The following is a 20,707-nucleotide window of genomic DNA, read 5'->3' as shown; positions in this document are numbered from 1 at the left end:
GGTCAACTTAGAGATCACCTGTCATCGAGTATTCCGTAAAAGGAGGCCTCGCAGCTCGGCAGCAGAAAAGCAAAATTTAGGAAAGAGATCCTGTCAACTTTTCCATTATTTATTGCATTCCGCCCCAAAATCAGCACACTTTTCCGGAATGAAAGAGTCAACACAAGCAAATGAATCAAAGGCAACTGGTCAACTCACCTGTCATTGAGTAATATTCCGCGAAAGGAGGTCTCAGCAGCGCCGAAACGAAATAAGCCAGGCCATGAGACGAAATATCCGAAACAGCTCATGCAAGAAGCAGTTCCAAAGAAGGAAGTTCAGGGCTCACAGCCGCGTACAAAAGCGTGGGCGCCATTTTGGACAGGCCGCTGTCACGCGAGCTGTCACGCGAGCCAGGCAGTATGCCAGAATCGTGTACATGCGATCGGGCAAATATCTCACGAAGCTTGAAAGTGGGGTGCATTCAAAATGTTCATTTAGAAAAGCGATCCTGTCAGCTTTTCTATTATTGTGTTCACATGGCAGAAAAAACGACATCGCTATGCTACGTAAGTTTCTACGTAAGGTGCTCGGTATTTCACTTAGGCTACGTAAGTCTCTACGTAAAGTGCTCGGTATTAGATCTACCAACGGGTGGTAGCCGCGTGCTGTGCACGTGCACGGCAGACATTGTGTTGCAGCAAGAGTCCATAACCCAAGAGTATGCAACTGTGATCTCTTTTCTATGGGCCAACCGCGCGGCGCGCTGCCTTCATTACATCATTCAGCTGCAGTCCGCGCACTGCGGAAAATCAAACACCGCACTTTCCCTCTAGTTTGAAATGAACTTTCGTACGGAACTGGAGTTCACGCGCCAGAATTCAGAGATTGTGTAGGTACTGGAACGAATCGAGCAAAAACGGATGGGCTCGTGCGAGAAATTGAGAGTTTGAATGCATGCTTTCAGAGCGTGATGAAGGCAAGTTACGTAATGAAGGCAGCGCGCCACGCATGCACCCATGATCACAGTTGCATACTCTTGGGTTATGGACTCTTGGTTGCAGTGCATTGGTTGTAAATCTGAGTTTCATGCCGCTAGGCAATCATCAGACAACTCATGCAGTCCGTGTTCGGATGAGCATGCGCGAGGAACTTCCGGATTCCTTCTTTGGAACTGCTTCTTGTATGAGCTGTTTCGGATATTTCGTCTCCTGGTCTTGCTTATTTCGTTTCGGCGCTGCTGAGACCTCCTTTCGCGGAATATTACTCAATGACAGGTGAGTTGACCAGTTCCCTTTGATTCATTTGCTTGTTTTCTTTCATTTACGAAAAGTGTGCTGATTTTGGGCGGAATGTAATAAATAATGGAAAAGCTGACAGGATCTCTTTCGCTGACAGGTGATCTCTGAGTTGACCGGTTTCCTTCGATTCATTTGCTTATGCTCACCCCTTCATTTACGGAAACGTGTGCTGATTTTATTCGGATTTAGATCCATTTTTATCTCTTTGCCCTTGTCTACAGTGTGCGAAGAACGCGAGTTCACCTTCTTGGCGGTAAGGCTTATGTTAGATGTGTTGTCGAAATACTCATAATCATTGTACATTGGTACGTTACAAGTAAGGCACTGGTCAGTGGCATACTATCGTTGGCAGTTCCCAATCTGGAGGGAAAGGTTCAAGGACCCATTGACCGAGTTTGCAAATTAAATTCGCATATCAGGGAAAATCTCCATTGTGGAGAGCTTCAGTAAACTTGTTTGCTTCATACGAAACAAGCCAATGGGCGCAGTCTCGTCTCGTGAAGATCTCCTTCTTGTATGATTGGATTTGTTTACTCGAGTCTGGGCGGTTTGATTTATTATTTGTGAGTACCGCCGAGATTGCACTGCCCCAAATACAGTTTCGTGCCGCCAAAGCAAGAATTACGATCTGCAATCTGTTTGTAGTACGTGTACCTGCAAGAATGTGCTGTACATGTATCGTACTTTCTCTGTTGCTGTTTCAGTTGCCGTCATGTTGCTAAAGAAAGGTTCAGTAGATAGAGAGGTTCTGCAAAACGAAAATTCGAACGAAGTTTCGTTACAGTCCTTGCGAAAGTGTGTACGAATTTTGCACGAACTTTGCGTTCTGCACATTTTCGTAGTTTGCGCGGGCCAAGTGCACGTACGCCATGACCCGATCTCACGAAATTTCCTACGACAGTTCATTTCGCGTTCCCTGCAAGTTTCGCGTCTAAAGTTGCGAAAGTTCTTGCGAAGTTGCATTTTCGTTTTGCACAACCTCTCTAGTGACTCATTTGTTTCATACGAGACTACAATGTAGTCAATGAGTTGGTGTGGCTTAGAATCTTTCGCTGTAGAAGAAATCTATTCGTATGTCTATTGGAGAAATAATTGTATTCACTGGTTATAAAATAGCTTAAGACAAACTCACAGAATAAATACCATCGGTCCCTTGGTGTTCGTCCTAAAGAGGTTCGACTGGATATCATCCACACTCACCAAAAGATGTGTAAGATTTTATTATTATGGAGTGCCTTGTTTATCTCTCAGTACCTCCAACCATAGCCTTGCCCCTTTTATCCTCAGGATCAGTGTAGTTGTTGGAACGAGGTGTCAGACTCAGCAATGTATTTGTTTACATTTTAATACATGTTTATTGTTCCTCCTTTGCTGTGTTGTTTTAGAAAATCGTGGACTTACAGTTTAACGTCATTGAACTACTTCCAAAAGTTGTATCGACATCAACAGGATTACGATTTCAGTGCCATATGATGCAGGATGACCTTATCACGATAACCCATGATTATAAACCATTATAAACACAGAATCAACAAAAACATGTGTGACACGCACCTGGTTACATTTCTCAAATAAATCTGATCGAGGGTGGGGAAATCTGAAATATCTGAAAGGCAAGCCAATTTTATGACAGAGTAATGAAATTCTGCTACAGCAACATGCACAGAATGACCTCCATGATAATAATATAAAAAAAGTATCACCACTAGGCCTCGACCAAATATGCTTAAAAAAGAGCATATTATGTTCGTCGCATATCGATGACCTTATCACGATAACCCATGATTATAAACCATTATAAACACAGAATCAACAAAAACATCTGCGACACGCACCTGGTTACATTTCTCAAATAAATCTGATCGAGGGTGGGGAAATCTGAAATATCTGAAAGGCAAGCCAATTTTATGACAGAGTAATGAAATTCTGCTACAGCAACATGCACAGAATGACCTCCATATAAAAAAAGTATCACCACTAGGCCTCGACCAAATATGCTTAAAAAAGAGCATATTATGTTCGTCGCATATCAGGGAAAACGGCCATGATATGCCAAAGGCTTAGCAAGATATGCAAAAAGATATGCAAAAATATGCTCGACATAAGCAGAAAGTGTAGATCATTTCTGTAAAATTAAAACCTTGGAAAATTCATTGGCTTCACGGCTATCATGCTTATGGTGCAAATCAAAACACATGCAGAATCGTATGGAAGTGTATCCCCAGCAACCGTAGCGATAGTGTTCATCCCTGGGGAAATGTTGCAAACGCCTCAACCATTCCAAATTCATCCATAAAAGGCATTTCTGAACGCATTTTGTCCATAACATGAATGTTTTGTCCTCATTTTCTTTAGAATATTTGAATCATATGCTCGCTCAATATGCCATATATGAACTGTCTCACAAAATATGCGGAAATATGCGCAAGCATATTTGGTCGAGGCCTAATCACCACGGTCCACCACTACTCACATGTTTCCCCCGGGCCCCGCAGACGAACATGCTAGTGCCATTTTCTGCAAGAAAAGGCTTGCTCATCAATGCGTATAATACTGTATTGATATGATGTGAAGGCCATCATTGACATATTGGGCATTCCATTGATTGGTGACAGAAAAAACAAAAGAAATTATAGCAATAAAAACTGCTTTATGGCAGTTTTCTAAAAAACGTTATTGTGTTCTAGTCCATGGACCCCGTCTAAAAAGTAAGAAATTAACGAAATGTGATTGCCGAAAATTAAAATTTCACACAAAACCTCACAATAATCACACACAGAATGAAAAGCTACATGTAGAAGACCTTTTTCTCCTCGTGATCCTCTTTCCTATGCATGCATGACATGCATGTTGCCAATTGTTGGTGCAGTACAAGTTTAGTGTTGAAAACAGCATTTCAAGTGTTGTGATAATTGTGAGGTTTTGTGTGAAATTTTAATTTTCGGCAATCACATTTCGTTAATTTCTTACTTTTTAGACGGGGTCCATGGACTAGAACACAATAACGTTTTTTAGAAAACTGCCATAAAGCAGTTTTTATTGCTATAATTTGTACTGATGCTTTCTCCTAGGCCTTTCAAACTCTAGGAACATACTCTCAATACCCATTGTAAGGATTTGTCCGAGAGTTTTTTGTTTTAATCGATACGGTTTGGCGTACATACGGGGCCAAAGTATCAGTTGGTGCAGGCGTAATTCTGACATGAATTATTGTCCTAAAATTGAAATGTCTCTCGGACAAATTCTTCTAATTTTCCTACTGAAAATTTTAAGCTATTGGCCATCAAAATCGGGCAAGAGACGGGTACAAACGAATATTTCGAAGGCGACGCTATCTGCAGTACAGGTGCGAGGAAGAACCGCGCGCGCTGGACCGGTTGTGAATGCGGAAACAACACTACAGCAAGGCAAATTTTCGAAATGTTTTGCTACTCGCCTGGCGCTTCATCGCTGTGCCCTTCAGGAGTTATGGACGACTGAAGAAATACATGGCCAGCACAACGGCGAAGCCACTGGACGTGTTCTCTTGCAACGAAACGGAGTGGCGAATCAAATAATTCACAACTCCACATCGTCACTACTAGTGCGTTGCGCGGCTCTTCGCAGCGGACCAGCGTATATTTACATTGGACACAACAGGACTTCACGGCGGAGAAACTAAAACTAGAACACTACGTGAGTCATTGCTCCATGCCTTCAACATCAAGGAGTGCATGTCCTCTCCCTCTCCCGATCCCGTCACCCGCGCCTGTGCATTAGCGGCGTAGCTGCCGGGCAGTAGATGTTGAACTCTTTCGTGTTCAACGAATGCAGGAATCTGCTCGGGGCTACTCCTCGCAGGACTCCGTGTGTGGACAGTCTGAAGGAAGAATTCGGCCGATGAGGCCAACAACAATGCTCGCGAAATAGTCCACTCGGAAGGAAACAATAACAACCGAAACAAATGGAGAACTGTCTCCGTCTCCTTCACCATCCACGGCTCAGTTCGTCACTGATCCTAATCCTTGCCCACCCTTGAGCAACCTAATACATGACATCTCGACAACAGCTGACGCAGACGCCCCATCTTTTAAAGAATTTCGTGCCGTTTCAGCTCTGGAGATAAGCGACCTGTTGAAGCATTTGAACTGTGCCAAGGCAGCTGGATCGGATGACATTCCTCCTCTGCTCCTACGCCTCTGTGAGCCTGCCGCTGCAGGTCCCATAGCGCAGATCATAAACGAGTCCTTGAGTACTGGAATGGTGCCAGACGTCTACAAATTGGCTACAGTGTGTCCTGTCCACAAGTCAGGGGACAAATCTGAAGCGTCGAATTATCGCCCCGTTTCACTTTTGCCGATTGTTTCTAAGATCCTTGAGAAGGTAGTACATCGGCAAATGATTAGGTTCCTTCAAGATCACGCTGAGCTTCGTATTCTCCCAGACGAGCAATTCGCCTACCGCAGAGGGCACTCCTGTGAGGATGCGTTAACTCTCGCAGTAAACCGCTGGATGATGAGTGTGGACAAGGGCGAGTATTGCGGGGTTGTACTCGTGGACATGAGCAAGGCCTTCGATCGGGTACGCCATGAACTACTACTTAACGAGCTTCAAGCTATTGGCATAAGCGGAGTAGCACTACAGTGGTTCTCCAGCTATCTCCAGGGTCGACGACAACAGGTGAAAATTGGAAATAACAGAGGAGACGAGACACATTGTACACGAGGCGTTCCGCAAGGGTCGGTGCTAGGGCCTCTGTTATTCTCTTTGTACGTGCGACATGTCCCTGGAGTACTTCGCCACGCAGAGTCCCAACAGTATGCTGACGATATCGCCTTTTATATACACTGTCAGTCTACTGGAGAACTTCAGCACAAGTTGACAAGTGAGTTGAACAGACTAAATACGTACCTTGGAAGCATTGGTCTCATCTTGAATGCCCAGAAAACGAAGTTCATGGTGCTTCGGAAGAAGGCTCTGCCTCTTCCGCCGGATCTTACCATTGCATGCGGTGGTGTCGATATTCGACCTTCTGCCACAGCGCGTTATCTTGGCCTCATTATTGACCAACACCTCACCTTTGAGGATCAAGTCAACCATGTGTGTACATCTGTTTATAAGAAGATAGGAGCATTCCGCCGCTGCCGCCGTACAGTAGATCACACAACTAAGCGAATATTTTATTTATCCCTCATCCAATCCACTATTGAATATGCCAGCAACTCGTATGCTCACTGTCTTACACCATCTTTATACTCTCGCCTTGTTACTTTAAGTCATATCAGCATGAAACAGGTTTTTGGTCTCCCTCGCCGTACCCCGACTGTCTTTGTTTTGCGGCACGCTAAGTTATACTCCCTCGAATCTCGTCTCAACTTGAGGCTTTTTATTTTTGTTTTCCGCTGTATTCATCAGCTTACAAGTCCTCTTCTTTCCTCAATGTTCACCCTCCAGTCGGCTGCTACTTGCACCGAGAGGCGCACTCGAGGGCAATCATTCTCTTCACTTTCTTTGCCCGCTGCTACCACTAGATATGGCATGTTCTCCATTTCTTTCCTTGGCGCTGATAGGTGGAATTCTCTGCCTGTCTCGTGTCGTCAGGTTGAGCACTTAGGGTTCCCTGTAACAAGACGGCAACGTCTGTAGGGCCTTCCCTATCAAAATAATAAATTCTACTACTACTACTACTACTACTTCTTGTCACAGCAACTCAGCCCAAGCAAGTCAAAATCTCCTTGCGACTGTGAGTGTGAGTGCTACGCCTAGCCTGCGCTTAGCAGTCACGCGTGCCCGTTTCTATGGTGATCAGATCCAATATGTCCTCCCACGTAATCGAGGTTTTGGCATACCGGCTGTGAGCCCTGAAGTTCCTCGAGCATGCACATCCGAACACGGAACCGCGGACTGCATGCACTGAATTGAACACAATGTCTGCCGTGCACGTGCACAGCACACGGCTACCATGCGTTGGTAGATCTAATACCGAGCACCTTACGTAGAGACTTACGTAGCCTATGTGAAATACCGAGCACCTTACGTAGAAAGTTACGTAGCATAGCGGTGTCGTTTTTTCTGCCATGTGAACACAATAATAGAAAAGCTGACAGGATCGCTTTTCTAAATAATGGCAATGGTATACTGGTATACCGTAGACTATAATCATGTCAGTGCATCGATATCGCGATGCATCATGAGTCATTCATGACTCATGTTTGGTTTGATAAAATCTACAAAAATTAATTTTTGAATTCATTTCCAATGGTTCTGGACATGCGAAACGTTAATGTTGGGCATGAGCTATCGTGGTAACTAGCGCTATTTCAATGTAGTGTAGATCTACCAGGTGCACCGTGCTGCCTCTCAGCAGTGCTGGTGAGTTCAGTGATGGAGACAACTTCGTTCGTGGCCACTCAGTCTGACAGTACTGGCGAGGAGTTCAACTCACGTTCATATCATGAGCAAGATGATGATGACCAGGAGGGCTTGATTTCAGTGCAGGACCAGGATCAACATGGGATAAGAAGGGTCACTAGAATAATCCAGCACTACTGGAAAGCATTCATCATCATTGCTGGTCCTCTATTGTTACTACCTCTGGCTATTGGTTCACAGGTACATGCAATAACAACACTTTTTACAATAGTATTACTTATCCCATGCATGATACGGTACAAAATCCCCTTCTCGACCCATCAGCAGGCGTCCTCGATGGGATATATGCTGCGGTATACCCTGCATTTTGCAATATGCCCTAGCATCATGCCCGCTGAATAGCACTAGACATGTACATGCCTTTAGCCATACCGAACACTGTACTGCACCACCCCCTTCCTGTACGGTCCAGTCAGGCTCTGCGTCTGTGAGTGTGTACCGTACCAGATGGGGTGGGGGTTCGGCGCTTGTAGTTCCATACTGCAGTACAGTACTGTGCAGTGTATGGTATAACAAGGTGCATGCGTGTACAGATGCAAGGCTGCGGGACCTACCGTATTTCCCCGTAAGTTAGTACGTACTAACTTTCGAACTTAGCAGCCACATGAGTACTAACTTTCGGGGGTGGTAATATCTTTCGGGGAGTACTTTTTTATCGGGGGTAAATGACACGCAGTGGGAAGCCTGCACAACTCTAGTGTCCGTGCATATGATGTATGTACTGTACGGTGTTTGTACATGTAGGACGGGTACAAACTTACTATCTTTCGGGGGGGGGGGGGGGGGAACTGTCTTTCGGGGTGATAACCTCGGCAGTGGAAAGTGTATTTTTTATAGGGAGGTACTAAGTCATTGGGGAGAACTAACTTACTGGGAAATACGGTATGTCACCAGCCATGCAGAGATGCAAGGCTGAGATTGCGAGTCGCCGTTTCCATGGCGTATCAACATGGCGGAAACAACGAATTCCCCTGTCCCGAACTTGTATGCGGTTGTGCTCACTGTGGTTCATGTCCTCTACGTACTACACTACTAGAACCTGCTGGGATGATACGCTTGGGGCAGAACATTTATTGGTTAATTATTGTGTGTGTGTGTGTGTGTGTGTGTGTGTGTGTGCGCGCGCGTGCGTGTGTATGTATGTATGTGTGCACGCGCGTGTGTGTGGTGTGGTGCATAGGAAGCAAAGGCCGGTTATGTCATACTGCTTGTCGCTCTGTTCTGGGTGACAGAGGCAGCACCCCTAGCTGGTGTGGCACTCCTGCCACTATGTCTGTTTCCACTGCTTGGTGTTCTAACTGCCTCTCAAGCATCTGCTTCTTATCTCAAGGTAAATATTTATTTCATCTTTATGGAGGGCGTCTCCAGATAATACGAGTCCTGTAGATAGTCTGGGATGATATTGTCACTTATGGCACCCCCGGGAATGATTCTGTGGTCCCTGTCATACCTGTACTGTATGATAGTGTACAATGCATAGTGGAGAATGCATCGTGCCCAATTAGTACTAATGCATGCTGTTTCCACGGTCCCATTGGTTATTTTTGTGCTGGGACTCAGCCTGCACGTAGTCATTGAAAAATGTGTATTGTGGCCAGGGGCATCGGAAGGTAATGTAGTGTGGTACGGTCAGCCATCTGAAGTACAATTTGCGCGTGAGGGAGGGGTGGCTGAGCCGAAAATTTTGGAAATTCAGAGCCCAAATCAGTGCATTTTATTGATTCACAGGGTACTTGGGGCAAAGAGTGGTACGGTCAATACCGTAGTGACCATAGCGTGCCCAACGCCCCTGGTGGCTACCCGGTGATACAAACCCGGTCATCATAGGTAGCGGGTCATTGTAGTCTGGGGGTCTGTATGTGCTGTGCTACCCTGTGATATCCACCTCCCAGATCTCTCTGCCTTACAAGCTGTGCATGCCCTGGCTCAGCTCTTGGGCTTGGATTTTCACCTGGCACGACTGTAGTGTAGTTGGATTACTGATTCTACTGTCGTGGACATGGAAATCCAGTCGCACGTCTAGCGGCTCCAGGACGCTGGTCATGCAACCGTGGATAAGCGGTACGCACATGCATTTATGCGCTGAGGGCGTCGGCCCTGGTCAATCGACTGGATTTCCATGTCCACAACACTACGTGTGGTGACTGAATGGTCGTACCAAGTTTGGTGGTTAAGGCCACCCTTTGTTAATTCATTGTTTAACGTCCTTTTTTTCGCGAAAAGGTACGAGGGAGGGCGAAAAAAAAACAAAAGCCCATTCCAAAAACTGGAAACCCCAATCAAACATTTTGACCAGTAAAGCATGTGATATCACATGCTTTACTGGTCAAAATGTTTGATTGGGGTTTCCAGTTTATATACAATATTTCTGGGTGTAACGGCACTTGCAGGCATAGAACAACACTCTTTGATGGTACATTGGAGCACATGCCTGATGAATCCAACAAAACAGGTACATAGCATGGAGTTAGCATGTCATGAATTCATTACATCTGGATTTTTACTAGGACACACACCGTACGATATTTAAAAGCCAACAAAAAAAAGAAAAAGAACACAAGACAAAGGCATGCCCGGGAGGCAAGATTATAAGTTTAAGGTCATGATCGGCACACTGTGAAACTACACAATCATGTATTTACAACTTCGCATATTATTGGTACTACTACTTTCTTGTTGTTTTTTCCGGTCGGAGGCAAAAAGGTACGCGGGCGCGGACGTTAAACAACGAAAAAAGAAAGGGTGGCCTAAGAGAGAAAAAAGTAAATTATCGTGTCCGTTCCCGAAGGGAAGGGTAGATAAGAGAACTACCCTGTAAAGATGGGTTTCTCCCAGTCTATTTTACACGTATTATCTTTGCACTTATTAGGTATTTTTTTCCCCGTTGAAGACTGGCTGCGCTGAGCTTGCAACGTCTTCACGTCATCATGCAGCTCCTCCATCAAATGCCATATTTATTGTCTATTTGTAAGGCTGCACACTGCTTATCGATCTGATTATCGATCTTACACGAAACGGAAAAAGTTTCATTTGTGCGTGGGTAGGTCGAGGAGAATTTCATTTCGAAAAATAATGATAGCCGAAACATCAATCAATTCTAGATGGGTTAGCCAAGTATTAAAGTCAATCTTTTTTTGCATTCAGGTGTGTGTGTGTGTGTGTTGGGTGGGGGGGTGGTCATGACTACTTTTTCTTTTTCTAGTTCCGTGAAGATTATCGATAATGCCGGATGGCCCCTTATATGGCGTTGTAACGGATGGGACGCTTTGTTCCTCTCTGTGCGGTTTGGTCTACGTTGTAGTGTGTTGTTGTGCACTTGTATGTTGCTTATGCCCATGGCGTGTGTGTGTGTGTGTGTGTGTGTGTGTGTGTTTGGTAATTTGTGTTCAGGATGCGAATGTGTTGTTCATGGGTGGTTTGATCATGGCCGTGGCAGTGGAGCGGTGGAGTCTGCACGAGAGAATAGCCCTGGCTGTGCTCATGCTGCTCGGCACGTCCAAAAGCATGTAAGTCCCAACGGTTCTGAGTGCTGCATGCCATTGGTGTCCTCTCCACTCTCAAGTCTTCATTTGACCAATAATGGAGGGGCCAGGAAATAGATTATCTTCCTGCGTACATGTACTAGTACCTTACGAAACAGCCTCTACAAATTGCTTTAGCAGGTCAAGTACATAATTCTGTTTTGCCATTGGTGTTTGTGGTTTCTTTTCTGACGCCGTAAACATGCTGTGTGCAAATAATGCCCATTATTGCTCCCTGTCTTGTCTCTGATTGTATCTGCAGTGTTTGGTTGTGGTTCACTATCGTGCTCGCTTCTGGTGTTCTTTTCTGCACAGGCTGCTGTTCAGCTTCATGCTAGTGACTGGCTTCCTGTCGATGTGGATCAGCAACACCGCCAGTAGTGCCATGATGCTGCCCATAGCACAGGCTGTGCTCGAAGGTAAGCACATGTGTTCTAGCGTGCCTTGCAAGTGCATCTGTGGCACACTATAGTGCGTTTCAAAAGTATAGACCTCTAGACTTTTTCGAATAATTCGAATTTGGTTTGAGCTTTTTTGAGAAATTTCTTCGGAATATTGCTCAGGGGGTGTGTGTGCGTGCATGTGCGTGCGTGCGTGTGTGTGTGTGTGTGTGTGTATGGGTGTGTGTGTGTGTGTGTATAGCTGTATGGTGTAGACCCGGCTGAATAGTGACGGTCAATTCTTCAGCCTTGCAAGCTGTTGAATGGTGTAATCCCAGCACAAGTTGCTATGGCTTCTGCCGTAGCATTGCTATCATCGCCTCCGGCGATGGGCGTCAAAGGTCAAAGGTGTGTGTGTGTGACACATGGTGGTGTACATCTTTTGGCTTCTCCTTTCCAGTACTGGATAGTGGTGTGGCAGAGCAATCATCTGATGACAGTGGCACTGAGCAGTCAAGAGAACCTAACCAAACTGCTGGTGCTACACACACTGACTCCGCAGAAAATCAGGTCAGAAATCGAAATGGGATTCTCTATATTTCTGCCAGCACACACACACACACACACACACACACACACACACACACACACACACACACACACACACACACACACACACACACACACACACACACACACACACACACACACACACACACACACACACACACACACACACACACACACACACACACACACACACACACACACACACACACACACACACACACACACACACACACACACACACACACACACACACACACACACACACACACACACACACACACACACACACACACACACACACACACACACACACACACACACACACACACACACACACACACACACACACACACACACACACACACACACACACACACACACACACACACACACACACACACACACACACACACACACACACACACACACACACACACACACACACACACACACACACACACACACACACACACACACACACACACACACACACACACACACACACACACACACACACACACACACACACACACACACACACACACACACACACACACACACACACACACACACACACACACACACACACACACACACACACACACACACACACACACACACACACACACACACACACACACACACACACACACACACACACACACACACACACACACACACACACACACACACACACACACACACACACACACACACACACACACACACACACACACACACACACACACACACACACACACACACACACACACACACACACACTACATGGCTGCAGTTAGCTGTTAAAAGTTGTTGGGCCAAACTAAAGAAGGTGTGTGGTTCGACTCACCCGACCGACCGTACAATTTCAGCCCGACCGTAACTTTTTTTCGGCGGGCTGTCGTGTGACTGACGTACGTGGACTGAACACGTCCACGTCTACGTGCTGTGCGGCGTGAGTCTGCGGACGCAGGCGGCTCCTTTTGGACTTGACTTGTAGTTGTACTGCAGTGCAGTGCAGTGAGTGGTACGACTGCTGCCTTGTGCTGGTAGTAGAGTCTACTCGATACGCGTATACAGTGTATTTACATGTACTAAAAAATATATTAAAAAAAAAAAATCCGCCCGCCCGCCCGTAAAAAAAATGTCCATGTTAGTCGAACCACACACCTTCTTTAGTTTGGCCTTGTTGAAATTTTATTTTGTATCGCAGACCAAACGGGCAATGGTGCCCAATATTATGATGGCGATAAAGTAACGGCCAAAAGCCAACAACAAGCAAGCCTCCACGAAGGAGAGAAAAACACAGAAAACACAGGACTGCAAATACTCAAAAAGAAAGGGAAAAAAAGAAAAAAGTACGAGGGAAAAAGGAAAAAAGAACAAAAAACAAACAAAACGAAAACAAAAAAAGCACAGTTAAGTCGCAGTTGAGTCACGACTCCAAGTCCAAGCCTAGATGCTGAGTGTCTGTTAGTCCAGAGCAAGTACATTCTCAGGGGCGTCGGAACAGGTGCGGCAGGTGCGGACAAAGCCGCAACAATAGTTTTATCTTGTGCTTTTGAAGCAATGAACTATGGGTTATTTGGGCCCAATTTTCCGAAATTTCCTGCTGGAAGCCCCCCCCCCCCCTTTCATAGCCGCACCAGTGTTGAATACCTTCCGACACCCCTGAATTTTCCAGATGTTGGTGCTATCATAAGGTGTTCAGTGTGCACCCTTGCTTGTGTTTGTTGCATCTGGATGTAATTTGCACGGTCCTGTGTGCTTGAGATAAGTGTTGTACAGGAATGTGCTTTGGCACTCCGCTGCTGAGGTCCTGAGTGCTTTACACACACGTGGATTCGCACTACCTGTATCAACTCTGCACCAGTTCAAGTTCTCTACTAAGTTTCCTCTATTCTGCCTGCTGACGAAGGGTGTGCTATGCCTGTATGCTGTTTACAGAAGCGTACTGACACACTGCGCTTCAAGAAGGGCATGATGTTGGCCGTAGCGTACAGTGCCAGTATTGGTGGAATAGCCACATTGACTGGCACCGGACCCAATCTTGTGATGGCCGGACAAGTTAGTACGTAAGTTTACCAGCCGAGTGCATTCGACTCTGTGTTCTCCCTCGACAGTAGTGTTTCTGAACTTCGCTAGACCTACCCTTAGCGTTAGCATTCGTCTGTTGTTCGTCATTGTGGAGACTGTCATCGTACATTTTATTGGGAGGCCAGTGGATTTCTCTTTGTTGTTCCTCAGCAGGCAGTCACATTTGTTATGTCATGGCTGGCATTTGTGTTTGTCCACTAGTCTGTATTTCTATGTGCCTGTGGATCTGTTGCCTTGTTCTTTTTTTAAAGTTTTTATGGTGACGGCGGGGATGATTGACTGATGTCATTGTTATTCAATGTTCTGACGTATGCCTCGCAGGCTGTATCCCACCTCTTCTGGCATCAGCTTTGTCAAGTGGATGTTGGTCGGCCTACCCACTGCGGCCTTGCTGCTCTTCTTCGGCTGGCTCTGGCTGAGCTTGCTTTTCGACCGACAGGGGTGAGTTTCCCCGCACTCTTATGGTATGCGCTACTGTAAGTCAGGTTGGCAGCATGACATCATGATTGACATCACTCTCACCCTCACCTCTATGGACAAGCAAGCAGGCAGTGTCATTACTTTCTCAGTCGCACAACTTGGTGGCCTCCTGGAACGCAGCACTATTAGTAGGGGTCAAACGGGTATACCTTTAAACGAACGGGTAATTTTCGTAACGGGCGGGTTAATGGGTACCCTTTAGCAGCCATGTTTAATCTTTTGCGCAATTTTCACATAAATCAAGATTTTAATTCATCTGTTCTCGGTTTGCATTTTGATATCACATTGTGTTTCGCAAATCGACTGGTGTCTTATAGTCGCAGGAGTACATCTACTAGGTGCGAAAATGCAACAACAATGCAGACATCCAGCGTGGAGTTGTAAATGATTGACTCCCACCTGGAATACACGATCCCAGCAGTGTTGCTCCGTACTGACTGGGTCATCAAAATCCAAACGGGTACCCTTGTACTAACGGTACCTGATATTAACGGTCGGGTACCCGGTACACCCCTTTGACCCCTAACTATTAGTTTAAATTGCTGTACAAGTAGGTGCTGTAGTACAATTTTCTATGGAGTATATGCGTTTTACAGGAATTCCTGGGGGTCGATTTGTACTTGTGTTGTGTACCCAGGTAGGCACTGTTTGCGTCAGTGTGTTTTAGTTTATATGTATCTGCCGGAGACATGGAGCTAGCCCCCCCCCCCCCCCATGCATAGACATTTTTATTCCCGTAGCTATGCAAAAGACGCTACTTTTAGTAGCGTCTGGCGCTAGCCAGGGCCCACACCGCTTTAATTCGGTATCTGGTCGTGTCTGAGGTAGGGCCTTTCACGTGACGCACCATGGTTGGCGCGGTATCTCGTATTTGTCCCGTACCGTCCCGTACTTTCAATTTGTAATTTGGTAGAATGTGTATGTATGCGGCGTGTATCGAGGGAATGCATGCAGTGCAGGGCGATAGTGCGGGTTCGAACCCAAGTTATGTGTTGAAAAAAAAGAAGATTGAAAAATGAATTAGGCCTTAGGGCCTTTGGTAGGGCCTCTAGGGCCTGTCACGTCATGCGCCATGGTTGGCGCTGTATCCCGTACATATCCCGTACCGTAAAATGAGTATGTAGTGCGTACCGTAGCGTAAATCTAGACAGAGCATCTGGAGCACCGTACGAGTATTATGGGGACAAAATGCAATGCTGGTTGGTTTGTTGGTTGGTTTATTTTACTTCGCACAATAAACGGGAACTAGGCCCAATGATATGAAGGCGAATGGACAAGCCGTATTTAGAAAAGAAAGGACAGGAATTTCTTGAGTAATTCTATGAACGAGAGAGCTTGAAAGCTCAGAGCCCTCACTATGCCGTACATGTTCATCGTGTAACCACTTGTAGGTAATACCTTTTCACTGCATTTCACAAGTCTTAGGTTGTTCTTACGGTAGCTATCGCTGTGCAGCTTCAGTGAGCAGAGCCACGTAGCATGTACCGGTACTGGACGCATTGATACCATCTACTGAAGTACTTGTGTTGAATTCTGCAATGTTTTGTTTCCCGTGCGTAGAAACCCTCTGCTGCGCGTATACCGCTTTCTCCGCCGCCGGCTGACTGAGAAATCTGGTAAATACACGGTGAATGAGCGGCAGGCCGGTGACACCGGCGCGACAGGTAGCGACGCGATCCAGTCTGTTCAGGTAGTGTTACGGCAACGGTACCAGCGCCTAGGACGACTGACGTAAGTCCCTGTGGCTGTACATGTACATGATGTATTCATATCTAGTTGAGTGGGCTCAAAGGGACGCATTTAAAGCATCGTGTACTCTCTGGTTGAGACCGATCAGACTTCTTTTCATGATGGTATGATCACATTATGTGACATCCGTTATTGGTTGGGTGGGTGCTGGTGGTGATAGTCAATTTTTTCTTCAGACTTTTCCCGTTTGCATCTTTCCCTCAAACCAATGAATGCGTTATCGGTAGATTCTTTTCTTTTTGGAATCCCATTCTCCGAGAACGTTTCTTGACAGTAGGTTGGAATATGGGTGCGCTGGAGGTCTTGGTTTTCTCCCCAAATCTCTGATGATCTGGTATGTGACTGTTTCCTTGTAAATTATTACTGCTTGTGCCATGACTATTTCATATGACTGTCTTTGTGTCCTGTGCTGGATGGCAGGTTTGCGGAGTGTGTGGTCCTCGTCGATTTTATTCTCCTCGTGTTGGCATGGCTGTTCCGGCATCCTGGATTGCCTGGCTTCGATGCCGGTTGGAGCAGCCTGTTCCGTGATACAGATGCGGGCAAGTAAGCACCCCCTCACTGGTTTGTGCGTGGCTTCTGGGCTAGCTGTTAAAGCTTGCTTGTTTTTTTTTGTTTTTTTTTTTATGTTTTCGAATCTTGGCTTTTCCTGTATTAGCAGGTGGGAAGGGTAGCTGTAGTGAATGTCTAACTTTCCTTTCGACTACACAGTATTTATTATTTATTAGCACTTGCTCGATTGTTGTATGATAATTATAGTATTTTGTTTCCTGGCCCGTGTACTGGTGCATTCTCTCGTTTGCTTTTTAAAACAAACGAGAGTGTGTAATTGTCATTCTGCCCGTTCATATTTTTTCCTCTCTTGGCGGTGTCTTTCTGCTGGTCTGTCCTGCGATCATCTGTCTTTCTTACAGGAGCTATGTGTCAGACAGCACCGTAGCCATTGTCTTCTCATCTATCCTGTTCTTTCTGCCTTCCGAATGGCCTCTTTCAAAAGGTAAGTGATGCACATCACTTCAAGTACTACTATAGATTCATTGAGCTCCATAGTTCTCGCTTCAAGGTTTGCTTTACGAGCTCTTGATGGCTGTGAGTGTGAATTGCCCATCAATTCAGGAGATTGCACAGCTGTTTGGTGCAATACTGCCTATGGCTGCACTTACTTGTACATACATGCACATCCTACGATCTTTTGGTTGTTTCCAGAGCAACGGTCATCCCGCAAGCCAATCAAGCGGATCTTGGACTGGGACAGTGTGCATACCAAGCTGCCATGGAGCGTCATCATTATCTTGGGCGCTGGCTTTTGTCTGGCCGAGGCTTCCAAGGTATGATGGCCCTGTAGTGATTACGGTAGGGAATTTCCCAGTTTGTCTTCCAACATATGGAATTGATATGCGCTGACTCTGCACAGATTTTTAATTGCCACCTGATATTCAACAATGCAGCAGCTTACAGAGGAATGGTGCTGCGGTAGTGTGTGGTACTGTTCATTTTATTTTTTATTTGATCTGACTTCAAAGAAGTAAATTCCAGGCTGTGTGCATTGTTGTGTGTGTTGCTTACTCTCTGTTGTTTCGTTGTTGTTTTAGGAGTCAAAGCTTTCCTGCTGGTTTGGATTGAAGCTGAGCAACTTGAGCGAGCTGAATCCCACTTTGGTGCAGTTTCTCATCATCCTGTTCATCACCTTGTTCACGGAGGTTGCATCGAACGTCGCCTCTGCCACCATATTCCTACCAATCCTGGCCCAGCTGGTACGTTACAGACCGTGCAGTACCGCCGTCACATACCAGTATTCAGTTTCTCTGCAGTTGTTCACGTGCTGTTGTCGTTGCTCCTTTTTTTAAGCGGCTAGAATGCATTGGAATCCAAGTGGGACATTTAGTCTTAGTTGAAGGTCAGGATGACTTGGCCTAAAGGCTATTGTCCACTGTGGAAGCTGTGCATTTGGAATGAGTAGTGAGGAATCGTAATATGATTCCTCACTGCTCATTCCGAATGCACATCTTCCACAGTTGCATTTGAAGATGTATCTTTTAAAATTCTCTTGTGTTTTCTGTGTTTGTCTTTTACCGGTACTATCTGCTAGACTACCAGTGGCCTGCATAAGAATCCTCTGTGGCTGATGATACCGGCAACGATCAGCTGCTCGTTCGCATTCATGTTGCCGGCCGCCACACCGCCCAATGCAATTGCATTCTCCTACGGGCACTTGAAAGTTCCCGATATGGTGAGTTAGTGTGTAGTCTGCACACATCTAGCCAGGCAGGGAAATGTTTAGGACTGTCTTTACAAAAAAAATTAAAATTGTGCTCATGATCCTGATGCAATGATGAAGAGGACGTATGGGCCGTTTTATGGCTTTTAGTGAGGTGAAGAGCTACATAGAATCTTTGCTTGTATGTGTGCTACATAAAGCATGTAAAACTGCTTGTGCTCTTCTTTCGGCCCATGTATATCACTCAGGTCAAGGCTGGCTGTGTGATGAACCTCCTTGGCATTCTGACCGTTTTCTTCACCGCCAACACGATAGCCCGCGCCGTGTTTACCCTCGACACGTTTCCGGACTGGGCGACTTCGAATGTCACCGACCCGAGCTCCTGTGCACCGCTGGTGGTGCCGAACGTTACCAATCTCACCTTTGTCACATGACGATGACCCCATTTCTCTAGCTAGTAGCTAGCTGCTTACATCTTCTGGAGATTGTATGGCTGCTACTCTCTATGCTACTTCAAGTACTTATGAGCCTGGCGTGCACACCTGACCAAGGAATGGCCGAGCTGGCATTGTTGAATGGCAGCTCCAAGAGTCTTCCCAGTGTCCAGCACCACCGCTTTGGTCAGTGCCTCGGCTGGACGTGACCAACCTGCTGATCACTACCAGGATAATGATGATCTGTGATCATCTGTGACCGGGCCCTGTACCAAACAACCTATGCCAATCAAGTATGTTATGTTGATCGACACCGCTGTCGATGATGTCATGACCGGTGTGCATGACCTAATTTATTCTTGATGAGACCGGAAAGCACAAAACACAAAAATTTAATGGCAATGGCTAGTCTAAGTCTCGCATATTCGAGTCTCCCATGGCAAGCCTTGTCTCATCTAACATCCTGGATTAGTGTTTCTCTTTTAGAACTTTTAACCTCTTCGAAAGATAGCCTCTGAACTGCAATTCAAGAAATTTTTATCTATCAGTATTTTGGCCTTAGCCTTTTAAAAAGTATTTAAAAAAAGATGAATTGTCTGCACTGGAGTCTGCACACCCTGAACAATGCTTTAGTACTTACAAAAACTGGCGGTGCGTGTTTGTGCTACCGTAGGCTGAATTGCTGATCCGCCTTGTTATCTATACGAGTGTTTAGTTGACATATGCTGTTAGTTATCATTGTTGGCGTATTTCCATTATTTTACAAAGTTATTTTATTGATTTCTTAGCCCAGTGAATGGCAATAGCTCTGTCGTTGTCTAGCATTGCCGTGTTCCCTCTTCTAGATTTGTACCCGCTTTCTCAGTTTTACTCCCAACGGTCCGGAACTTTACCGCATCCGATGGTGATATCAAGCCGTTGTACTTGTGTGATTGTCGTCCTGAGAAGCAGGGAGTAATACAATACGTATTGTACTACTCCCTGCTGCAAACTGTACTCGTTCACACACGCCTCACTCACTGTTTTCTTTCAGCAGCCCTGTCAGGATATCTTGTCTTTGGGAGAAGAATTAATGGAAACCATTACTTTTCACGGTGTTCTGGCAAACGTTTCCATTACATACGGCCATGCTTCCCAGTCAGACAAAGTCTCAAAGATGAGGGAAATTAATTTTTGGCCAGGTTTTGAGAAATCTGAACAGGTTTACATTGCCCGGTACTACATTTAGATACAGACTTTACAGCTACAGAGTGGTGCATCCCCAAACCACCTCTCATCAGGGATCCCTACACATAATAATTATGTGTAGGGCTCCCATGCCCAGTCCCTGCCTCTCATCTTTTTCTGAACCAGGTAAAGGGTCCAGGGAGTGAGATACACTGCACATGGCCGCTGCTGGCTTGTACTTGTAGTGTATCATTATGTAGTGATGCGGTCGGGACTCGTACTCGGGAGCTGACGTGATCAGGTGATCATGACACGTCACAGCGTCATGACGATCCATGCATATTGATGTGTGGAAATGACGTCGACACTGGACAGCGGATATGGATGCTCCCAAGATCAA

General features: G+C 45.8%; 1 protein-coding gene across 1 annotated transcript; it reads left to right on the top strand.

Moving 5' to 3' along the window:
- The first annotated feature begins 7,501 nt into the window (after positions 1 to 7,501).
- On the top strand, positions 7,502 to 20,054 carry LOC135808633 (Na(+)/citrate cotransporter-like). The gene is made up of 14 exons (XM_065321854.1): positions 7,502 to 7,871; positions 8,872 to 9,021; positions 11,082 to 11,197; positions 11,528 to 11,631; positions 12,053 to 12,162; positions 14,110 to 14,237; positions 14,581 to 14,700; positions 16,300 to 16,470; positions 16,909 to 17,034; positions 17,403 to 17,485; positions 17,695 to 17,816; positions 18,081 to 18,242; positions 18,578 to 18,718; positions 18,955 to 20,054. The coding sequence occupies exons 1-14, from the start codon at positions 7,644 to 7,646 to the stop codon at positions 19,138 to 19,140; spliced, it is 1,947 nt and encodes a 648-aa protein (XP_065177926.1). The 5' UTR covers positions 7,502 to 7,643; the 3' UTR covers positions 19,141 to 20,054.
- The last annotated feature ends 653 nt before the right edge of the window (positions 20,055 to 20,707 follow it).

Source organism: Sycon ciliatum, chromosome 2 (genome assembly GCF_964019385.1).
Source record: "Sycon ciliatum chromosome 2, ocSycCili1.1, whole genome shotgun sequence".
Classification (NCBI taxonomy): Eukaryota; Metazoa; Porifera; class Calcarea; order Leucosolenida; family Sycettidae; genus Sycon; species Sycon ciliatum.
This window is presented reverse-complemented; position numbering and strand designations above follow the sequence as displayed.